Below are 22,896 nucleotides of genomic sequence, written 5' to 3' on the forward strand. Positions count from 1 at the left end.
AATTCAAAATTACAGTATTATATTGTGAACATTACAGGTAAAGACTGTAAAGTGGTAAAACAGTAATTTATTGTAAAATATTACAGCTAAATATTGTGAAATCATGGTAATATTTTACAGTGTACATTGAAAAGTGGATAAACATTTTAACTCTTCTATACACACTTACACACATACACTGAAATGATTTGATGTCCAGCATTGCTCCTTTAACTCTTCTGAGGAAGTGATGTGAAGTTTAATTCACAAACGAATACAGCTTAACATTATGCACTCATTAGAGGAATACAAACTCTCAACTTGTATCTTTAGAGGGATGTTCACGGTCCAATTTGAACTTTAGTCTTAATCGCTTGGCTTCAATTGCACCAAAATATTCATCTATTAATCATCTATCAATGCTCGGACCTGCTCCTGATGTCAACTTGTGTCAAAAAGAGAGAAGAGACAAAATGATGGGAAAGCGGGACTGTATCTTTTTTATGTTGTTATTGAAGCCAGAATCACACAAATAAAGATAATTGAAAGGCATATGTCGAGCCGCCTGTTTGTTCAGAAGTGAAGATACCATTTTTAAGTTATCATTTTGCTTAGAGAATATAATCCCCCCCTTACGTTGGTGTTCGCGGTCAAATTTGACCGGTCCTGTTTTAACTGCTATTACATTAACACAAAAAACATTAATCATCACCACATTTCATTTAACCCCTTTCAAACTGTACATATTGTATCAGACTACTGGTATACATGAAGAACTGCAGTAAATATACAAAGAATAGACACTGAACATGTATTGCGTGTGCCAGGTGTGATCCATGTGGGGGGATGGGCACATAAGAGCGGGACATGTGTCAAATTGTTCTGTGTGTGTGTCAGGTGTGATTCACATGGGGGGATTGGGCACATAAGGGGGGGGGGGACACATCTAGAGTATGTGTGTGTGTGTGTGGGTGTTTGTGTGTGTGTTTGATCTGATCCGGATGGTTACTAATTCCATTTCTTTATGGCGGTCATTTTTGACCGGGAACACCATGGGTGTTACAAAGTTGACTAAATCATCCAAAATCCAATGAAAGTGGTGATCAGCAATTCTATATGTTCAAATGTCTACTGTGAAGGATATCATAAAGCCTTAATGCAATTGAATGTAAAACAAAAAAGTTATGATTGATGAAAGTAGTAAATCGGTCAGATTTGACCCGAAGACAACAGGAGGGTTAACTTAAAGTGGACCTATCATGCTATATTTGAATAATATAGTGTAGGACCATACCTATATAAGGCATATTTATACTTTTTTTTTTCAAAATACCAAACAGATCATGCATTTTAGCCATGCCTCATTTTGCTCAATTTGACAATTTCTAGCTCTGGGCAGATTCAGTGAGAACAGCACCATCTACAGGCCTGGTATATGTACTACAGCGTCTCCAGCGCTTTCGAACGGCAATGGCCGTGGCTGTCTCCTCCTGATTGGTGAGTTGGCCCAATAGCCGTAGCGCCACTGTCCTGACGTCAGGACAGTGTTCAAATCTGGATCAGTTTTTATCAGATCCGTTGCAGCCCCTTTTTTAGAGATTTGGGTATGGAGGAAAATAGAGAGGGTTGTGTTTTCTGACACTTGGTGAGTTCCTTGGAACACCGGGGACACATATTCATGTATAAAAGACGTACAAAAGTGCATTTTGCATGATAGGTCCCCTTTAAATTAAAACAGGATTATGGTTGCCACTTTGAACTCATAAAAATCTACACGTATCGTTACTCAAACTAGATAAAAACATGTTGCACAAGTGAGTTTTTTACAATTATTATTAACATAAATGCAGAACAATAATCAAAACCTTAAAGGTGTAATAACTGAAAATAATTCTGCCCTCATAATACTCACATTTTTTATGACAAATATGTAAACCTAACTGCACTGATACAACAAAAAAAACACAATTCCAAAGAAAGAAATGTGAAATGTGTGATTTAAAAATAAAAATGTAAACAAATATATCGTTGAAGTTATGATTGATATTACACTACGTGCATTATTTTCTTTACTCTGTATACACGCTACGGCCAAAGGATGTCAGAAAAGGTTTAGCATGGAAACCAGCTAAGCTTCGTTTAAAGGTGGGGTAGGTAATTTTGGAGAAACCAGCTCGAGTGCGCTAGAATTTGAAAATACACAACCGGAAAAAATCTGCCACTTCCTTACAGAGCCCCTCCTCCAATACACACGAACGCGCACATGACCAATGAGGGCACGAGATAAGTTTGTGCACAGATGGTGTGCACAGATGGAAGGCTGACAGGCAGGTAGGCCATCCAGTTATTTTAGCCGGGCCGGCTCAGATGATTGGTCGTGCTTTTTACAGTACTACGGCTTCCACAGATGACATATTTTTATGGATTTTTTGTCAAAGCACTTAAGATATTCATTGCTATCGGGATGTTAAGAGCATTCCATGGAATATAACAAAAAGTGTATCTCGAGCCGGTTTCTCAAACTTACCTACCCCACCTTTAAGGTGTGTTACACTATATCTGAGATAAAAATGCCACATAAATCGTTTTTCTCAATGGAGAGAAAGAAAGTCATTTAAAATGTGGCACATATAATTATTTGTTTGGTCATTCCATGACTCATGTTTTTTTTCCCATTACAACATGAATACATGGTGTTCTTATCAACTTGTGTGTAATTATATTGCCTGCTCCCATATTTTCACGTAAAACTGGCTGGAGTCACACTTTGTTTCGAAATTCTGAAAATCATGACCTAAGACCATCCCACGCACACACAGACACAACTCTTTGTTTAAAATGTGTCAAAGATGAAAAATCAACGACTGAATAACATTACACCAAATCTCAGTTTCAACCTATACTACCAAACTTTATAAAAATGTGCCTCTTCCTGCTTTCTTACAGTGCAGACGGTTTTCTGCTTGCTCTTGCCTCTGCTTACTTTTCTTATGCTGATTTTCCTATTTTTATTTTCTGAAAACTTCGAGCAGCGGCTCCTGGACATTAATTATCACGGGGACAGTTATTCTTCATAATTAGATGAAGGGTTTTAGCAATATTTCAATATTTTTATGACGACCTCAATCTTACAGTAGCGTGGCCTAGCAACAGCTTAAGCCTGGTACTGCATGCTATTTAGCTTAAAGGTAGGGTAGGTAAGAATGGAGAAACCAGCTCGAGTGCGCTAGAATTTGAAAGTACACAACGGAAAAAAATCTGCCCCTTCCTTCAGACTTCTATGCTATCGGGATGTTAAGAGCATTCCATGGAATATAAAAAAAAGTGTTTTTGAAGTTTATTACCTACCCTACCTTTAAGTGTATAACAGAACAATGTGACCTTTGAGAAGAAGAAACCAAGATATTCAGTTTCAAAAATGTGTCCTCTTCAATTACAGAACTTTAGTTTACAAATGCACATGAATAAAAGTAAACAGTAATTGTGTTAATTAATCAGGTGTCCACCAACTGCATTAGAAAATATATATATATTTAATGTGTAATGGTTGTTCGCACTCACCCTCCTGTCCACACATATTAATGAATCCCATTAGTATGATTTTATGAAAATATTTCAGATAAATACAACTTTATACAATAAATGCATAACTGATAGGCCTTCACATCTATTACTGTGCATATCAACATTAAAACATGTACAAACCCCAAACAACTCAGTTAACAATTTGAAATGGTGATTTGATTTGATTTGATCATTTTACAGCACTTCGTTCATATTACACCCTGTATACACCGGAATAAGTTGTAAACTTCATAAAAAACACCATGTGATCTTTGTTTGTCCGTCATTATCGGTTGTTTCTGTGAACAAGCATTGTGGCACAGCATTATCTCCTTTCCTTTCGTAAAGGATGATCCAGTGTTTCCTATAAACTAAAGGAGATTATAAAGGGAAACTGAACATAATTTCCTATCAACTAGAGGATTTAAACTGCTCTTATCATGGCTGCCACTTAGGTACTTAGTCTGAAAATATAGAAGAAAAGGTGGGCCATGAGAAGATATTTGCTGAATTTGACAAACGGCGTATTGGGTTAGAATTGCTGAGTAACACATTTAAGAATAATTGTTCCTGGAGGATTATAAACATGTCAAACTAACAGCACAGGCAGTATATTTTCTACATTGTTCACAGTTGATAGTAAAGGAGTGAGTGGAACAGATGTGTTTGGATTGTCATTATGAAGAACATAAACACTGTCTCCTTCACAACAGACTGAAAACTACATTTCTGACTGGCCTGACAACACGACCTTGTTTGTTTCACATTATTAACTGCATGTAGAAACAGAGCCTGAACACAACTTGAAATCCCGCCTCTTCCTTGAACGAGTCAAACACTGGTTGCATAGAGTGGCGAAGTCCCTCCCCTTCCGGTTGAGCCCCATGGGACCTTATTTCGGAAAAGTTATGCATTGAAGTCAATGGAGAGAGAAAGATTATCTTTCGATCCCGTTTGAATTGTGCCACGAATTACACATATGATGTTTGTCAATTTAAAAGATAATTTTGCAAGTCAAAAAAAAAAAAAATGTGTCGTAAAACTGTGAAGTAACACATTTGTTTGTGTGAAACGCTCAATGAACTACATCTCTGGTCAACAACAACACACGTCACCAAGATGGCCGTCACTACTGTCTTGTCAACAATACGATTGACTTCCCTCACTATTACCACAATGAAACACGTCCTGAAGAATGTCATACAAAGCTGCCTGCCTGCCTTCCTTTGATTCTCTCTGAACTGCCTGGTCGTTTTAATGTTTAATGTCAACCATTTGTGCAGATAGCATGAAGTAGAGAAGATCGCCGATGCTAACGTTAGCGTTAGCATTTCTCCCCCGGGCTTAAATGGTGTATTATAGAATGATCACACCGGTGACAGTACTATTCAAAGGGTTCACGAAATATGACTACTACTCTTACTGTTTAACATTTTGGGTTACTTAATGTTACTTCATGTTAAGGCTAATAAAAATGACAAGGCTGTAATGCTAACTAACGTGCTAGCTACTAGCTAGGTAGCTAACTTGATCAAGCCACTCCTGGTCCTTTCATCAGACGGGAAGCAAAAGAACGAGCAAGACCCATTGCTGGTATAATAACAACCTGGTACTAAGCACACAGGCATCTTGTTAAAGTTATCTTATCTTAGCCAGCGCCATATAGATAGATTATATCTATATGGCGCTGATCAAAACAATTGTGACATCACTTACGCGACTCTGGGATTTGTAGTCTTTCTAGTTACGTATTTTTCATAGTCTTATATTTCAACAGTTTTACGACAAACTGTGACTTTTTTGACATGGAAATTATTTTTTAAGATTGACAAACATCATATGTGTAATTCATGGCACAATTCAAACGGGATCGAAAGATAAGTTTTCTCTCCCCATTGACTTCAATGCATAATTTTTCCGAAATAAGGTCCCATTACCCGGAAGTAAGTGGGCGTGACTTCGCCACTCTATTCGAATAGTCCATTTAGCTTAGGAACCTTCCTAACGGAGTGAAATGACCCGGAAGTCCCTCAGTGGCAGCCATGATAAGTGCCGTTCGAATTCTCTAAATTAAAAGGAAAAGAGGTTTCAAACTTCCTTTATAACCTCCTTTAGCTTAGGAACCACTGGACCTCCCTAACCGAAAGGAGAGGAGAAAATGCTGCCCCACAATGCCTTGCAGCCGCGGCATTTGCCGTCACACAACAGTCGGCCGTCCACGGAAACAACCGATTATGAACGAGAAATGATATCATGAAAGTTACGGTGCTTATTAAGCATTTTAAAACGTATGTGGTAAGTTGCCAAAGTGCTTTGTTTTGAACGTTCATCAGTATTATAATCAAAAAGAGAAATATGAACATTAGTTTTTACTGAAATGATCAAATAAAGTCAACATTTCAGTCTTTACTGAGCTGTGTGGGGTTTGTTCAACTTTTAAAAGATGTTTGAATGGTGATCTACACAGTGATAGATGTTAAGGACTAACGGTTATAATAAATACATTTGTATTGATTTTAAGATCTTTTCATACAATCATACGTATTGGGATCATTTGTATTAATGTGGACCGGAGGGAGAGGGTGACGAGCATAAGTTTCACTTTCCTTTTTTATTTCAATTCCAACTTTGGTCATGAAGAATATGTTTCTCTGTTGTCCCCGTTCATAAAGCATACAACAACAGCATCAGAGCACGGTGCAGAGTCTCTAGATGAGTTTACAGTAGTCCCTCGTTCTTATTAAACATCCATGTTGTAGTCCGCTGTATAGAAAACTGTAGTTTCCATAGTTTCCCCACAGCAGCAGGCGCACATTTATGACCTCTGCTGGCGCATCATAAACACGTCGGATAGTGAAAGTGCAGTCGGATTCTCTAAAGTACCGCAGTCTCTTCTCCTAAATCCTTTTGAATTCTCCTATCCACTATCCCTTAACCCCATGACGTTTCACTCCGAGGTCAAGGAATAGACGATAGGGTTAGAATTTAGGAGCTGTTTTTTTTGGAGTATTCGAACGCAACCATTAACAGCCCCTCCTTCTCCTTCCTGCTCTCAAACAAGGCCAGCCCTGAAGCCCTGTTCGCGGGGACGAGCAAAGTGACATCATCGCCTGTATTGAGCGTTCGCCTCGTTTTCTAAGCGGAAAAACGAAAGATACTATTTACTTTCTCTCTTTTTAATGATATATTTCCCATCAGATTAAACAGCAAACGGCTGAATAAATAATGTGCATACAATTGCGTGGAGGCTCGTTTTAAGGACACTTTTCAGATCTGTCACAATCTTCGTATTGGAACAAACTTCCGTTTTTGAGTCCACTCTGTTATGTTCCTCCTTCCTACAGAACAGACAATGACAGGATAATATGTCATTTATAGTCCTATTTTTTAAAACCTTCTCTGTTGTTTAAGTGTCTGATAACCACGAATATAAGCAATGATATAATTAAGCAATAGCTCACGACAGGCCGTGGTATATGCTCATTATATCACAGCTAAGGGGCGTGGTTCGGCCCGACGCGAAGCTTGGGTCAAAATGAATGGTGTGGTCACCCAGACAGATTCACTGACTGGGCTCAGGTTTTGTGTAGAGAGAGTCTGACTGGATGTTGTTACTGGGAGGTGGAGGTAGGAGGGAGGGTTTTTGTAGCAGTTGCATACAAGAGTATTAGCAGAAATGGAGATGAAAGTTTATTTGGAAACAATGGCAAGTCTTGGGCTTTGGAGTGTTTAGATGACGGTTATGAATTCAGACATAACAAAATCAGAACATCAATCTCAGGTCCTCAGTCCTCCAGAGTAGGAGTGTACCTGGATCACAGTGCAGGCGTTCTGTCCTTCTACAGCGTCTCTGAAACCATGACTCTCCTCCACAGAGTCCACACCACATTCACTGAGCCTCTCTTTCCTGGGTTTGGTCTGTATGTTAATGAAGTCTTTGTTAAAATCTGTAAAGATTTAAACACAGAAATCTCAAACCCGTAGAATGAGGAAACACCACACGACAACTTTCCATTTTCTCAGATATATTTGGGTTTTTTTTTCTGATGAAAGCTGGAAAACACCAGGAAAGATGAAGAGAAGGGTGCAGCAGAACCCCGGTCGCTGCTATAAGGACTCGGGTCACCCACACATGACACATTTTATTTAGAGTTAAGTGTGTTTATCTTTTCAGCCATGGTGAGTATCACTGCTCACAAGAAGGGAGTTTTCTGCTTCTTTCTTTTATTTTACATTTATTTTATTGTTCTCTAAGGTCAAATGTTAGATTACTAACCAAACAATTGCAAAAAAGGAAATATTGAAAATATTATGAACACATATTTTAAAGAGTAAATAAATGTCTGAAATACCAAATAATAACCCTGATAGTTTGGTGAGGGATGATGAAAACATATGACTTGGGATATTTCTTATTCTTCATGTACTAAGATTATATTATGAAAGTGTTTGTTATTGTCTGTAAATAACTGTTTTTGTCAGAGGTGGTGTGAGACCTGATATGTGAATAGAAGATCAGCAGTGTGGGATATCTTTGGTAATAAATAACTGATCTGAATAAATCCAGTTTCCTAATAGATTGATATGGATTATTGAAATTCTTCTTGTTATTTTGATTTGTAAAGTTCTTCTGTAAAGGTACATTTGTATTGTTGCTGTAATATTTCCATCTCTTTCTGTTCTTCTGCTCGTGCCTAATACAGACCTAAATCCTCTTTGTATCACAACATTTAAATCAAACATGAAATCAATAATAAAACGTTTTCTGAATCAATCAATATTTTGGGGTATTTTTTAACACTGATATCATTCATTTCTCAAACACCTTAAAACTTCCTATTATTTCATATTACTACATTCAAGATTATTGGCCCCCAACCCCCTAATTTACGTTGTACATTTGTATAATAATAATATTATTAGTGATAATACAATTTGTTTAAAAGGCGAGCCAGCAACCACCTTCTGTTAAAGTTTTTTTAAATAATTTTTGCTTCAAAATTCATGTTTGAAAGTTGTCTTGAAGTCATGATGGTGATGATTAGGGAGATGCACACTCTCACCACAAGGTGTCGCTGTAGACAGATGTAAGGTTAACGCTGGAACAGCAACAAATAAAAGCCATGTCATCATCTGGACACAGGAGTCAGTTCATCGATATACCAACAAACACAACAATGATGTTACAACAGGGTTGGGAGGGTTACTTTAACAATGTAATCCATTACCATTACATAACCTATAATAAGAATGGAAGCAGTAATCTAATCTGAGTGTCACAATATAAAAGCAATGTAACCTGATTACTCTCCTTTACTTTTGGATTACCTCAATATCAAATGCAATGCAAATAAATCTGAGAGAATAGAGATATCAAAAATATGTTTTTGACTTAAGTGTATTGTGTAAGACAACAGAACAATGTGACGTTTGAGAAGAAGAAACCAAGATATTCAGTATCAAAAATGTGTCCTCTTCAATTACAGAACTTTAGTTTACAAATGCACATGAATAAAAGTAAACAGTCATTTAGTTAATTAATCAGGTGTCCACCAACTGCATTAGAAAATATATATATTTAATGTGTAATGGTTGTTCGCACTCACCCTCCTGTCCACACGTATTAATGAATCCCATTAGTATGATTTGATGAAAATATTTCGGATAAATACAACTTTATACAATAAATGCATAACTGATAGGCCTTCACATCTATCACTGTGCATATCAACATTAAAACATGTACAAACCCCACACAACTCAGTTAACACTTTGAAATGGTGATTTGATTTGATCTTTTTACAGCACTTCATATTACACCCTGGATACACCGGAATAAGTTGTAAACTGCATAAAAAACACCATGTGATCTTTGTTTGTCCGTCATGATCGGTTGTTTCTGTGAACAAGCATTGTGGCACAGCATTATCTCCTTTCCTTTCGTAAAGGATGATCCAGTGTTTCCTATAAACTAAAGGAGATTATAAAGGGAAACTGAACCTCATTTCCTATCAACTAGAGGATTTAAACGGCTCTTATCATGGCTGCCACTTACTGTAGGTACTTAGTCTGAAAATACAGAAGAAAAGGTGGGCCATGAGAAGATATTTGCTGAATTTGACAAACGGCGTATTGGGTTAGAATTGCTGAGTAACACACTTAAGAGTAATTGTTCCTGGAGGATTATAAACATTTCAAACTAACAGCACAGGCAGTATATTTTCTACATTGTTCACAGTTGATAGAAAAGGAGTGAGTGGAACAGATGTGTTTGGATTGTCATTATGAAAAACATAAACACTGTCTCCTTCACAACAGACTGAAAACTACATTTCTGACTGGGCTGACAACACGACCTTGCTTGTTATTAACTGCATTTAGAAACAGAGCCTGAACACACCTTGAAATCCCGCCTCTTCCTGGAGCGAGTCAAACATTAACAGCCCCTCCTTCTTCTTCCTGCTCTCACAACGTGTCTCTGAAGGAGAATGGCGCAGCAAGGAAGTCAGCGGGACAAGGACAAACTCTGCTGTTCCATCTGTCTGGATCTACTGAAGGGTCCGGTGACTATTCCCTGTGGACACAGCTACTGTTTGAGCTGTATTAAAAACTACTGGGATGAAGAGAATCAGAAAAATGTGTACAGCTGTCCTCAGTGCAGACAGACCTTTGAACCGAGGCCTGTCCTGATGAAAAGCACCGTGTTGGCAGAGTTAGTGGAGGAAGTGAAGAATAAGAAGACAGACGTCAAAGCGTCTCCAGCTGATCACTGCTATGCTGGACCTGGAGATGTGGGATGTGATTTCTGCACTGGGAGAAAACAGAAAGCTCTGAAGTCCTGTCTGCAGTGTCTGGTCTCTTACTGTGAGCAGCACCTCCAGCCTCACTATGAATCCCCTGCCTTTGGAAAACACAAGCTGGTCGACCCCTCCAACAAGATGCAGGAGATCATCTGTACTCGTCACAGTGAGGTGATGAAGATTTTCTGCCGCACAGATCAGCAGTGTATCTGCATTCTCTGCTCCATGGATGAACATAAAGGCCACGACACAGTTTCAGCTGCAGCAGAAATGAGTGAGAAGCAGAAAGAGCTCGGGGTGAGTCGTCAAAACATCCAGCAGAGAATCCAGAAGAGAGAGAAAGATGTGAAGCTGCTTCAGAAGGATGTGGAGGCCATCAATCTCTCTGCTGATAAAGCAGTGATTGACAGCGAGAAGATCTTCACAGATGTGAAGCAGCAGATCAGATCTCGTCAGGAATCTGAAGTGGCTCACGTCAACAATCTTCAGGAGAAGCTGCAGGAGGAGATCGCTGAGCTCAGCAGGAAGGACACCGAGCTGGAACAACTTTCACACACAGAGGACCACACCCAGTTCCTGCAGAGTTACAGCAGGTTATCAGGTCTGAGTGAAGCTACAGACTCCTCCAGCATCACGGCTTGTTCCCTGAAGTACACTGAGGACCAGACTGCAGCTGTGTCAGAGGTCAGAGATAAACTACAGGATATTGTTAGTGAGGAATGGGCCACGATGTTGATAACAGAGACTCCACAGACTGAGCCCAAGAACAGGACTGAATTCCTCAAAAATGTGTGTGATATCAGACTGGATCGGAACACAAGGAGCCAACATATCAGGTTTAATTCTGGCCGAGGGGCAACATTCAGCTTTAATAAATCTGACTGGTGTGCTCACCCAGACAGTTTCACTGACTGGAATCAGATTTGGTGTAGAAAGAGTCTGACTGGATGTTGTTACTGGGAGGTAAAGGTAAAAAATAATGTTTTTGTTGCAGTTGCATACAAGAGTATTAGCAGAACAGGAGTTGAAAGTGCATTTGGAAACAATGGCAAGTCTTGGGCTTTGGAGTGTTTATATGACGGTTATGAATTCAGACATAACAAAATCAGAACATCAATCTCAGGTCGTCGGTCCTCCAGAGTAGGAGTGTACCTGGATCACAGTGCAGGCGTTCTTTCCTTCTACAGCGTCTCTGAAACCATGACTCTCCTCCACAGAGTCCACACCACATTCACTGAGCCTCTCTTTCCTGGGTTTGGCCTGTATGGTAGTGGAGCCTGTGTTTCAATCTGTAAAGATTGAAACACAGAAACCTCAAACCCATAGAACGAGGAAACACCACACGACAACTTTCCATTTTCTCAGATATATTTGGGGTTTTTTTTCTGATGAAAGCTGGAAAACACCAGGAAAGATGAGAGAAGGGTGCAGCAGAACCCCGGTCGCTGCTATAAGGACTCGGGTCACCCACACATTACAACTTTTATTTAGAGTCAAGTGTGTTTATCTTTGCAGCCATGGTGAGTATCACTGCTCACAAGAAGGGAGTTTTCCTCTTCTTTCTTTTATTTTACATTTATTTTATTGTTCTCTAAGGTCAAATGTTAGATTACTAACCAAACAATTGCAAAAATGGAAATATTGAAAATATTATGAACACATATTTTAAAGAGTAAATAAATGTCTGAAATACCAAAAAATAACCCTGATAGTTTGGTGAGGGGTGATGAAAAAATATGACTTGGGATATTTCTTGTTCTTCATGTACTAAGATTATATTATGAAAGTGTTTGTTATTGTCTGTAAATTACTGTTTTTGTCAGAGGTGGTGTGAGAGCTGATATGTGAATAGAAGATCAGCAGTGTGGGATTTCTTTGGTAATAAATAACTGATCTGAATAAATCCAGTTTCCTAATAGATTGATATGGATTATTGAAACTGTAACATGTTATTTTGATTTGTAAAGTCCTTCTGTTGAATGTACATTTTTGTTGCTGTAATATTTCCATCTCTTTCTGTTCTTCTGCTCGTGCCTAATGCAGACCTAAATCCTCTTTGTATCACAACATTTAAATCAAACATGAAATCAATAATAAAACGTTTTCTGAATCAATCAATATTTTGGGGTATTTTTTAACACTGATATCATTCATTTCTCAAACACCTTAAAACTTCATATTATTTCCTATTACTACATTCAAGATTATTGGCCCCCAACCCCCTAATTTACGTTGTACACTTGTATAATAATAATATTATTAGTGATAATACAATTTTTTTTTAAAGGCGAGCCAGCAATCACCTTCTGTTAAAGTTTTTTAAAATTATTTTTGCTTCAAAATTCATGTTTGAAAGTTGTCTTGAAGTCATGATGGTGATGATTAGAGAGATGCACACTCTCACCACAAGGTGTCGCTGTAGACAGATGTAAGGTTAACGCTGGAACAGCAACAAATAAAAGCCATGTCATCATCTGAGGCCTGTACTACGAAGCTGGTTCAACTTAACCTGGATATGTTGGAGTTAGCCGGTTGGCCTAAGCCAAAACATACGCGCTGGCGCTAAACTGTACTACGACGCCGGTTATCAAGTGGATCGCTCAAGCCAGCCGTGTCCTATCTAGTTAGGTGCGCGTTCACATGAAAGGGGTGGTATTTGGAGCATTCGACCAATCTCAAACACGGAGAAGCGTACTGACAGCGCAGCGTCATACTTCCTGAATGAAAAGTGAACTTTAATATTAGTCAAATATGAGGAAGTTAAACTTTAAACATCCATGACTTAAACACTTTACCCAGGATAAAAGCCACATAGCTGCACCTGCAAGGTGAATACAGCTGGTAAAAGAAAAAGTGTTTGAATGCGTACATTAACAGGTTTATGAAATCACTGCCCCGTCCAAGACACGAGTGGATCTGACTTTAATTACATTTGACTCGAGTGTTTCGTCAACTTAATGTGTTGCTTAAAATAATACTTCTGCATACAGTATGTGACACTGAGTGTTGCACGGCCAGATACGGCTCAAGAAGCTGACTCAAATAAGGAAATATATGATACATTATGATGTGATATGATATGAATGATAATGGCACACATCGACGTCTGCACTCACAGTGCCGCGGACTGTACTTAATGTTACTCTGATCCGGTTACTTATGTCGTGGCAGATATTTAAGTAAGCTTTCTTAAAGCTAATATTATAATAGTCAGATTGCTCTGAAGATGGGAGGGGATATTCTATTAATTTTCACGTTCACACAGTCAGTTGATTTTTGCCGGCTGTCTTTCCTGCAACGGCAGTTTTTCTGTATTTCCTCTATCCTGTAATATGACTTGATCGCTTTAAACTCCGCACACACGGAGCTCTGATTGGTCAGCAGGCAGTGCTTTCACTGAGTTGATCTCTTAGCCTGCCACCTAACCTGCTCCGGAGCAGGTTTGCCGCTCAGCATACGTTACCATGGAAATCTAGCCTGCTAAAAAGAGAACCAGCGTCGTAGGACCGGAAAGCCCGAGATTTCCCTCAATTTAGCCGGCTAAGCGAAAATCCAGCTTCGTAGTACAGGCCTCAGGACACAGGAGTCAGTTCATCGATATACCAACAAACACAACAATGATGTTACACACTAACAGGGTTGGGAGGGTTACTTTAACAATGTAATCCATTACCATTACATAACCTATAATAAGAATGGAATCAGTAACCTCATCTGAGTATCTCAATATAGAATTAATGTACTGTAACCTGATTACTCTCCGTTACTTTTGGATTACCACAATATCAAATGCAATGCAAATAAATCTGAGAGAATAGAAATATCAAAAATATGTTTTTGACTTAAGTGTATTGTGTAAGACAACAGAACAATGTGACCTTTGAGAAGAAGAAACCAAGATATTCCGTATCAAAAATGTGTCCTCTTCAATTACAGAACTTTAGTTTACAAATGCACATGAATAAAAGTAAACAGTCATTTAGTTAATTAATCAGGTGTCCACCAACTGCATTAGAAAATATATATATATATATTTAATGTGTAATGGTTGTCCGCACTCACCCTCCTGTCCACACGTATGAATGAATCCCATTAGTATGATTTGATGAAAATATTTCGGATAAATACAACTTTATACAATAAATGCATAACTGATAGGCCTTCACATCTATCACTGTGCATATCAACATTAAAACATGTACAAACCCCAAACAACTCAGTTAACACTTTGAAATGGTGATTTGATTTGATCCTTTTACAGCACTTCGTTCATATTACACCCTGTATACACCGGCATAAGTTGTAAACTGCATAAAAAACACCATGTGATCTTTGTTTGTCCGTCATTATCGGTTGTTTCTGTGAACAAGCATTGTGGCACATCATTATCTCCTTTCCTTTCGTAAAGGATGATCCGGTGTTTCCTATAAACTAAAGGAGATTATAAAGGGAAACTGAACATCATTTCCTATCAACTAGAGGATTTAAACGGCTCTTATCATGGCTGCCACTTAGGTACTTAGTCTGAAAATACAGAAGAAAAGGTGGGTCATGAGAAGATATTTGCTGAATTTGACAAATGGCGTATTGGGTTAGAATTGCTGATTAACACACTTAAGAATAATTGTTCCTGGAGGATTATAAACATTTCAAACTAACAGCACAGGCAGTATATTTTCTAGATTGTTCACAGTTGATAGTAAAGGAGTGAGTGGAACAGATGTGTTTGGATTGTCATTATGAAGAACATAAACACTGTCTCCTTCACAACAGACTGACAACTACATTTCTGACTGGGCTGACAACACGACCTTGTTTGTTTCACATTATTAACTGCATGTAGAAACAGAGCCTGAACACACCTTGAAATCCCGCCTCTTCCTGGAGCGAGTCAAACATTAACCCTCCTTCTTCTTCCTGCTCTCAAACAAGGCCAGCCCTCCGTGTCTCTAGAGGGAGAATAGCGCAGCAACTAATTCAACCGAACCAGGGAAAACTCTGCTGTTCCATCTGTCGGAAGGATCCGGTGACTATTCCCTGTCGACACAGCTACTGTTTGAGCTGTATTAAAAACTACTGGGTGAATGTGAAGCTGCTTCAGAAGGAGGTGGAGGCCATCAATCTCTCTGCTGATCAACAATCTTCAGGAGAAGCTGCAGGAGGAGATCGCTGAGCTGGAACAACTTTCACACACAGAGGACCACACCCAGTTCCTACAGAGTTACAGCAGGTTATCAGGTCTGAGTGAAGCTACAGACTCCTCCAGCATCACGGCTCGTTCCCTGAAGTACACTGAGGACGTGACTGCAGCTGTGTCAGAGGTCAGAGATAAACTACAGGATATTGTTAGTGAGGAACGAACGGGCCACGATGTCATTAACAGAGACTCCACAGACAGAACGCAAAAACAGGACTGAATTCCTCAAATATGCGTGTGATATCAGACTGGATCAGAACACAAGGAGCAAACATATCAGCTCTCAGTCTTACATTGCAGGATTCAGCTTGAATACCGATGAATGGTATGCTCACCCAGACAGTTTCACTGACTGGGCTCAGATGTTGTGTAGAGAGAGTCTGACTGGATGTTGTTACTGGGAGGTGGAGGTAAAAGTGAGTGTTTTGGTTGCTGTTGCATACAAGAGTATTAGCAGAAAAGGAGATGAAAGTTTTTTTGGAGACAGTGACAAGTCTTGGGCTTTGGAGTGTTTAGGTGACGGTTATTATGAATTCAGACATAACAAAATCAGAACATCACTCTCAGGTCCTAAGCCCTCCAGAGTAGGAGTGTACCTGGATCACAGTGCAGGCGTTCTGTCCTTCTACAGTGTCTCTGAAACCATGACTCTCCTCCACAGAGTCCACACCACATTCACTGAGCCGCTCTGTCCTGGGTTTGGTATGCATACTGATAAAGCCTCTGTTGAAATCTGTAAAGATTTAAACACAGAAACCGCAAACCCGTAGAATGAGGAAACACCATACGACAACTTTCCATTTTCTCAGATTTTTCAGTCTGATGAAAACTGGAAAACACCAGAAAAGATGAAGAGAAGGGTGCAGCAGAACCCCGGTCGCTGCTATAAGGACTCTGGTCACCCACACATGACACATTTTATTTAGAGTCAAGTGTGTTTATCTTTTCAGCCATGGTGAGTATCACTGCTCACAAGAAGGGAGTTTTCTGCTTCTTTCTTTTATTTTACATTTCTTTTATTGTTCTCTAAGGTCAAATGTTAGATTACTAACCAAACAATTGCAAAAAAGGAAATATTGAAAATATTATGAACACATATTTTAAAGAGTAAATAAATGTCTGAAATACCAAATAATAACCCTGATAGTTTGGTGAGGGATGATGAAAATATATGATTTGGGATATTTCTTATTCTTCATGTACTAAGATTATATTATGAAAGTGTTTGTTATTGTCTGTAAATAACTGTTTTTGTCAGAGGTGGTGTGAGACCTGATATGTGAATAGAAGATCAGCAGTGTGGGATATCTTTGGTAATAAATAACTGATCTGAATAAATCCAGTTTCCTAATAGATTGATATGGATTATTGAAATTCTTCTTGTTATTTTGATTTGTAAAGTTCTTCTGTAAAGGTACATTTGTATTGTTGCTGTAATATTTCCATCTCTTTCTGTTCTTCTGCTCGTGCCTAATGCAGACCTAAATCCTCTTTGTATCACAACATTTAAATCAAACATGTAATCAATAATAAAACGTTTTCTGAATCAATCAATATTTTGGGGTATTTTTTAACACCTTAAAACTTCCTATTATTTCATATTACTACATTCAAGATTATTGGCCCCCAACCCCCTAATTTACGTTGTACATTTGTATAATAATAATATTATTAATGATAATACAATTTGTTTAAAAGGCGAGCCAGCAACCACCTTCTGTTAAAGTTTTTTTAAATAATTTTTGCTTCAAAATTCATGTTTGAAAGTTGTCTTGAAGTCATGATGGTGATGATTAGGGAGATGCACACTCTCACCACAAGGTGTCGCTGTAGACAGATGTAAGGTTAATGCTGGAACAGCAATAAATAAAAGCCATGTCATCATCTGGACACAGGAGTCAGTTCATCGATATACCAACAAACACAACAATGATGTTACACACTAACAGGGTTAGGAGGGTTACTTTAACAATGTAATCCATTACCATTACATAACCTATAATAAGAATGGAAGCAGTAACCTCATCTGAGTATCACAATATAAAAGCAATGTAACCTGATTACTCTCCTTTACTTTTGGATTACCTCAATATCAAATGCAATGCAAATAAATCTGAGAGAATAGAAATATCAAAAATATGTTTTTGACTTAAGTGTATTGTGTAAGACAACAGAACAATGTGACCTTTGAGAAGAAGAAACCAAGATATTCAGTATCAAAAATGTGTCCTCTTCAATTACAGAACTTTAGTTTACAAATGCACATGAATAAAAGTAGACAGTCATTTAGTTAATTAATCAGGTGTCCACCAACTGCATTAGAAAATATATATATTTATTGTGTAATGGTTGTTCGCACTCACCCTCCTGTGCACACATATTAATGAATCCCATTCGTATGATTTGATGAAAATATTTCAGATAAATACAACTTTATACAATAAATGCATAACTGATAGGCCTTCACATCTATCACTGTGCATATCAACATTAAAACATGTACACAAGAAGTTTAATAAACCCCACACAACTCAGTCAACACTTTGAAATGGTGATTTGATTTGATCCTTTTACAGCACTTCGTTCATATTACACCCTGTATACACTGGAATAAGTTGTAAACTGCATAAAAAGCACCGATCTTTGTTTTCCTTCATTATCGGTTGTTTCTGTGAACAAGCATTGTGGCAGAGCATTATCTCCTTTCCTTTCGTAAAGGATGATCCAGTGTTTCCTATAAACTAAAGGAGATTATAAAGGGAAACTGAACCTCATTTCCTATCAACTAGAGGATTTAAACAGCTCTTATCATGGCTGTGTGGTGGAACATTACGGGACATAATTCACTGTGAATATAGTGTGTGTTGCACCACGGACCTGTTAGAGAGTGTACCTGGTGGTTGTTATCATTTTAGCTTGAGAGAGAAAAACTAAAGGATAAAGTTTTAGAGGCAGAGAGGGAATGGAGTGTGGTTGGTATTCTGGGAACAGAAGGAGAAGGAGTAAGAGCTACCAGAAAGGCACTGTTTACATTCCTGAGTGAAACTGGGGTAGGAAAAATAATGTAACATTAGGTTAGAACAGATCATAGATTGTTGTTTTGTTTTGTTTATTTATTTTATGTTTTTTGTTGATTTATTTTTGATAAGCTCATAGATATATACGTCCATGAGTTAAGAGATGGAATGACATGTTGATTCACACTCATGTACAGTAGGTGGCGGTATGCACCTTAAAGTTGTTTGTAATCCGCCAAAAACCGAGAAGAAGAAGAAGAAGAAGAAGAAGAAAAAGAAGAAGAAGAAGAAGAAGAAGCCAACAGCAGGGGAAACTGGCGCTGCTGGCTGGTCCGCGAATGTCTGTCGAATATCCAATCTAAAAATAACTTCACCGCGGCCAGTCCTCTCAGTGTCGTGTCTCTGAGGGAGAATGGCGCAGCAACAAATTCAACCGAACCAGGACAAACTCTGCTGTTCCATCTGTCTGGATCTACTGAAGGGTCCGGTGACTATTCCCTGTGGACACAGCTACTGTTTGAGCTGTATTAAAAACTACTGGGATGAAGAGAATCAGAAAAATGTGTACAGCTGTCCTCAATGCAGACAGACCTTTGAACCGAGGCCTGTCCTGATGAAAAACACCGTGTTGGCAGAGTTAGTGGAGGAAGTGAAGAATAAGAAGACAGACGTCAAAGCGTCTAAAGCTGATCACTGCTATGCTGGACCTGGAGATGTGGGATGTGATTTCTGCACTGGGAGAAAACAGAAAGCTCTGAAGTCCTGTCTGCAGTGTCTGGTCTCTTACTGTGAGCAGCACCTCCAGCCTCACTATGATTTGCCTGTCTTTGGAAAACACAAGCTGGTCGACCCCTCCAACAAGATGCAGGAGATCATCTGTACTCGTCACAATGAGGTGATGAAGATTTTCTGCCGCACAGATCAGCAGTGTATCTGCATTCTCTGCTCCATGGATGAACATAAAGGCCACGACACAGTTTCAGCTGCAGCAGAAATCAGCAAGAAGCAGAAAGAGCTCGGGGTGAGTCGTCAAAACATCCAGAAGAGAATCCAGAAGAGAGAGAAAGATGTGAAGCTGCTTCAGAAGGATGTGGAGGCCATCAATCTCTCTGCTGATAAAGCAGTGATTGACAGCGAGAAGATCTTCACAGATGTGAAGCAGCAGATCAGATCTCGTCAGGAATCTGAAGTGGCTCACGTCAACAATCTTCAGGAGAAGCTGCAGGAGGAGATCGCTGAGCTCAGCAGGAAGGACACCGAGCTGGAACAACTTTCACACACAGAGGACCACACCCAGTTCCTACAGAGTTACAGCAGGTTATCAGGTCTGAGTGAAGCTACAGACTCCTCCAGCATCACGGCTCGTTCCCTGAAGTACACTGAGGACCAGACTGCAGCTGTGTCAGAGGTCAGAGATAAACTACAGGATATTGTTAGTGAGGAATGGGCCACGATGTCGATAACAGAGACTCTACAGACTGAGCCCAAGAACAGGACTGAATTCCTCAAAAATGTGTGTGATATCACACTGGATCAGATCACAAAGTACAGACTTATCCATTTTTATTCTGACCTACATGCAAAATGCAACTTTGGTACAAATGAATGGTGTGGTCACCCAGACAATTTCACTGACTGGGCTCAGATTTTGTGTAGAGAGAGTCTGACTGGATGTTGTTACTGGGAGGTGAAGGTAGGAGGGAGGGTTTTTGTAGCAGTTGCATACAAGAGTATTAGCAGAAAAGGAGATGAAAGTTTATTTGGAAACAGTGGCAAGTCTTGGGCTTTGGAGTGTTTAGGTGATGGTTATGAATTCAGACATAACAAAATCAGAACATCACTCTCAGGTCCTCAGTCCTCCAGAGTAGGAGTGTACCTGGATCACAGTGCAGGCGTTCTGTCCTTCTACAGCGTCTCTGAAACCATGACTCTCCTCCACAGAGTCCACACCACATTCACTGAGCCGCTCTGTCCTGGGTTTGGTCTGTATGTTAATGGAGTCTTTGTTAAAATCTGTAAAGATTTAAACACAGAAACCTCAAACCCATAGAACGAGGAAACACCACACGACAACTTTCCATTTTCTCAGATATATTTGGGTTTTTTTTTCTGATGAAAACTGGAAAACACCAGGAAAGATGAGAGAAGGGTGCAGCAGAACCCCGGTCGCTGCTATAAGGACTCGGGTCACCCACACATGACACATTTTATTTAGAGTCAAGTCTGTTTATCTTTGCAGCCATGGTGAGTATCACTGCTCACTAGAAGGGAGTTTTCCTCTTCTTTCTTTTATTTTACATTAATTTTATTATTCTCTAAGGTCAAATGTTAGATTACTAACTAAACAATTGCAAAAAAGGAAATATTGAAAATATTATGAACACATATTTTAAAGAGTAAATAAATGTCTGAAATACCAAATAATAACCCTGATAGTTTGGTGAGGGATGATGAAAAAATATGATTTGGGATATTTCTTGTTCTTCATGTACTAAGATTATATTATGAAAGTGTTTGTTATTGTCTGTAAATAACTGTTTTTGTCAGAGGTGGTGTGAGACCTGATATGTGAATAGAAGATCAGCAGTGTGGGATATCTTTGGTAATAAATAACTGATCTGAATAAATACAGTTTCCTAATAGATTGATATGGATTATTGAAACTCTTCTTGTTATTTTGATTTGTAAAGTTCTTCTGTAAAGGTACATTTGTATTGTTGCTGTAATATTGTCATCTCTTTCTGTTCTTCTGCACGTGCCTAATGCAGACCTAAATCGTCTTTGTATCACAACATTTAAATCAAACATTAAATCAATAATAAAACGTTTTCTGAATCAATCAATATTTTGGGGTATTTTTTAAAACTAATATCATTTCCCAAGCTCCCTAAAACAAAAACCATTTCCTATTATTTTATCAAATGTATTTAAGATTATTAGCCCCAACCCCCTGATTTACGCTGTATTTTTGTATAATAATAATAATAATAGAAATATACATGTCGTGCCAGGAACCACCTCTTTTCCTCCAATGTATTTTTTCCATTTCTGCTCAAAAAGTCACATATGAAAGTTGTCTTGAAGTCATGATTATGGTTAGATAGATTGAATAAATAAATGTTTAACCAGGATCACCTCCAGAACCACCTCTTTTCCTCCAATGTTTTTAAAAATAATTCCTGCTTAAAAAGTCATATGAGAAGTTGTCTTAAAGTCATGATGTTACACAGTAGTGCTGCTCCAGTGTTGGTTTGTGGTCCCCCATTAAACCCGAAGGAGGCACCGTAAATCAATTTACATTTGGGATCTTTTTTAAACAATGACATCCTTTTTTTTTTTTACCTTAAAACTTCACTGACTACAAAACTACTTCATATTATTTCATAAACTGTATTATACATGATTAACTCCAACGCCCCTAAATGCATTATGCTTTTGTATACTGTCAGGGAATAATTCTGTATACATGTTACCTTTCGCCCTCTGACGCAGATGCCCCACCTTGAGCAGCCGCTATCTCCCTTGAAGTGGACCTATCATGCTATATTTGAATAATATAGTGTAGGACCATACCTATATAAGTCATATTTATACTTTTTTTTTTTCAAAATACCAAACAGATCATGCATTTTAGCCATGCCTCATTTTGCTCAATTTGACATTTTTTAGCTCTGTTTTTGTAAGGGCTGATTCTGTGAGAACAGCACCATCTACAGGCCTGGCACATGTACTACAGCGTCTCCAGCGCTTTCGAACGGCAATGGCCGTGGCTGTCTCCTCCTGATTGGTGGAGTTGGCCCAATAGCCGTAGCGCCACTGTCCTGACGTCAGGAAAGTGTTCAAATCTGGATCAGTTTTTATCAGATCCGTTGCAGCCCCTTTTTTAGAGATTTGGGTATGGAGGAAAATAGAGAGGGTTGTGTTTTCTGACACTTGGTGAGTTCCCTGGAACACCAGGGACACATATTCATGTATAAAAGACGTACCAAAGTGCATTTTGCATGATAGGTCCCCTTTAAGGAGGGGCTGCCCAAGCATTTTGTTGTTGTTGCCAGTTTATGACCGGGCAACTCTCAGTCAGAGATAGTTATTGTTGTGGGACACCCTTCTCGGGGTGTAGATGACCCTGAGCCATAAGCGACAACAAATGTGATTCAGTGTCCCTCAGCTGTTTAGTCTATCTCAGTGGTTCCCAAACTTTTTGTAACCATCTCTTTCATAAAGGTTTTTTTAAATAAATGTTTGACTAATAGGTCCTATGAGAAGTTGTCTTAAAGTCATAATGTCACAAAGTAAGTACAGTAAGTGGCAGTATGCTTCTTCATCGTTGGTTTTGTAG

General features: G+C 38.8%; 1 protein-coding gene across 2 annotated transcripts; it reads left to right on the top strand.

Moving 5' to 3' along the window:
- Positions 1-9,991: 9,991 nt before the first annotated feature.
- LOC117478913 (tripartite motif-containing protein 16-like) lies at positions 9,992-21,396 on the top strand. Of its 2 annotated transcripts, none has more exons than XM_034125868.1 (2): positions 9,992-11,123; positions 20,062-21,396. In XM_034125868.1, exons 1-2 carry the CDS (start codon positions 10,032-10,034, stop codon positions 20,605-20,607), a joined length of 1,638 nt encoding a protein of 545 aa, XP_033981759.1. In that variant the 5' UTR covers positions 9,992-10,031; the 3' UTR covers positions 20,608-21,396. The 2 variants fall into 2 exon arrangements, with proteins under 2 accessions (XP_033981759.1, XP_033981758.1); XM_034125867.1 differs by having other exon boundaries at positions 10,017-10,101; positions 19,040-21,396.
- The last annotated feature ends 1,500 nt before the right edge of the window (positions 21,397-22,896 follow it).

The sequence above is a fragment of the Trematomus bernacchii genome, unplaced genomic scaffold (assembly GCF_902827165.1).
Source record: "Trematomus bernacchii unplaced genomic scaffold, fTreBer1.1, whole genome shotgun sequence".
Classification (NCBI taxonomy): domain Eukaryota; kingdom Metazoa; phylum Chordata; class Actinopteri; order Perciformes; family Nototheniidae; genus Trematomus; species Trematomus bernacchii.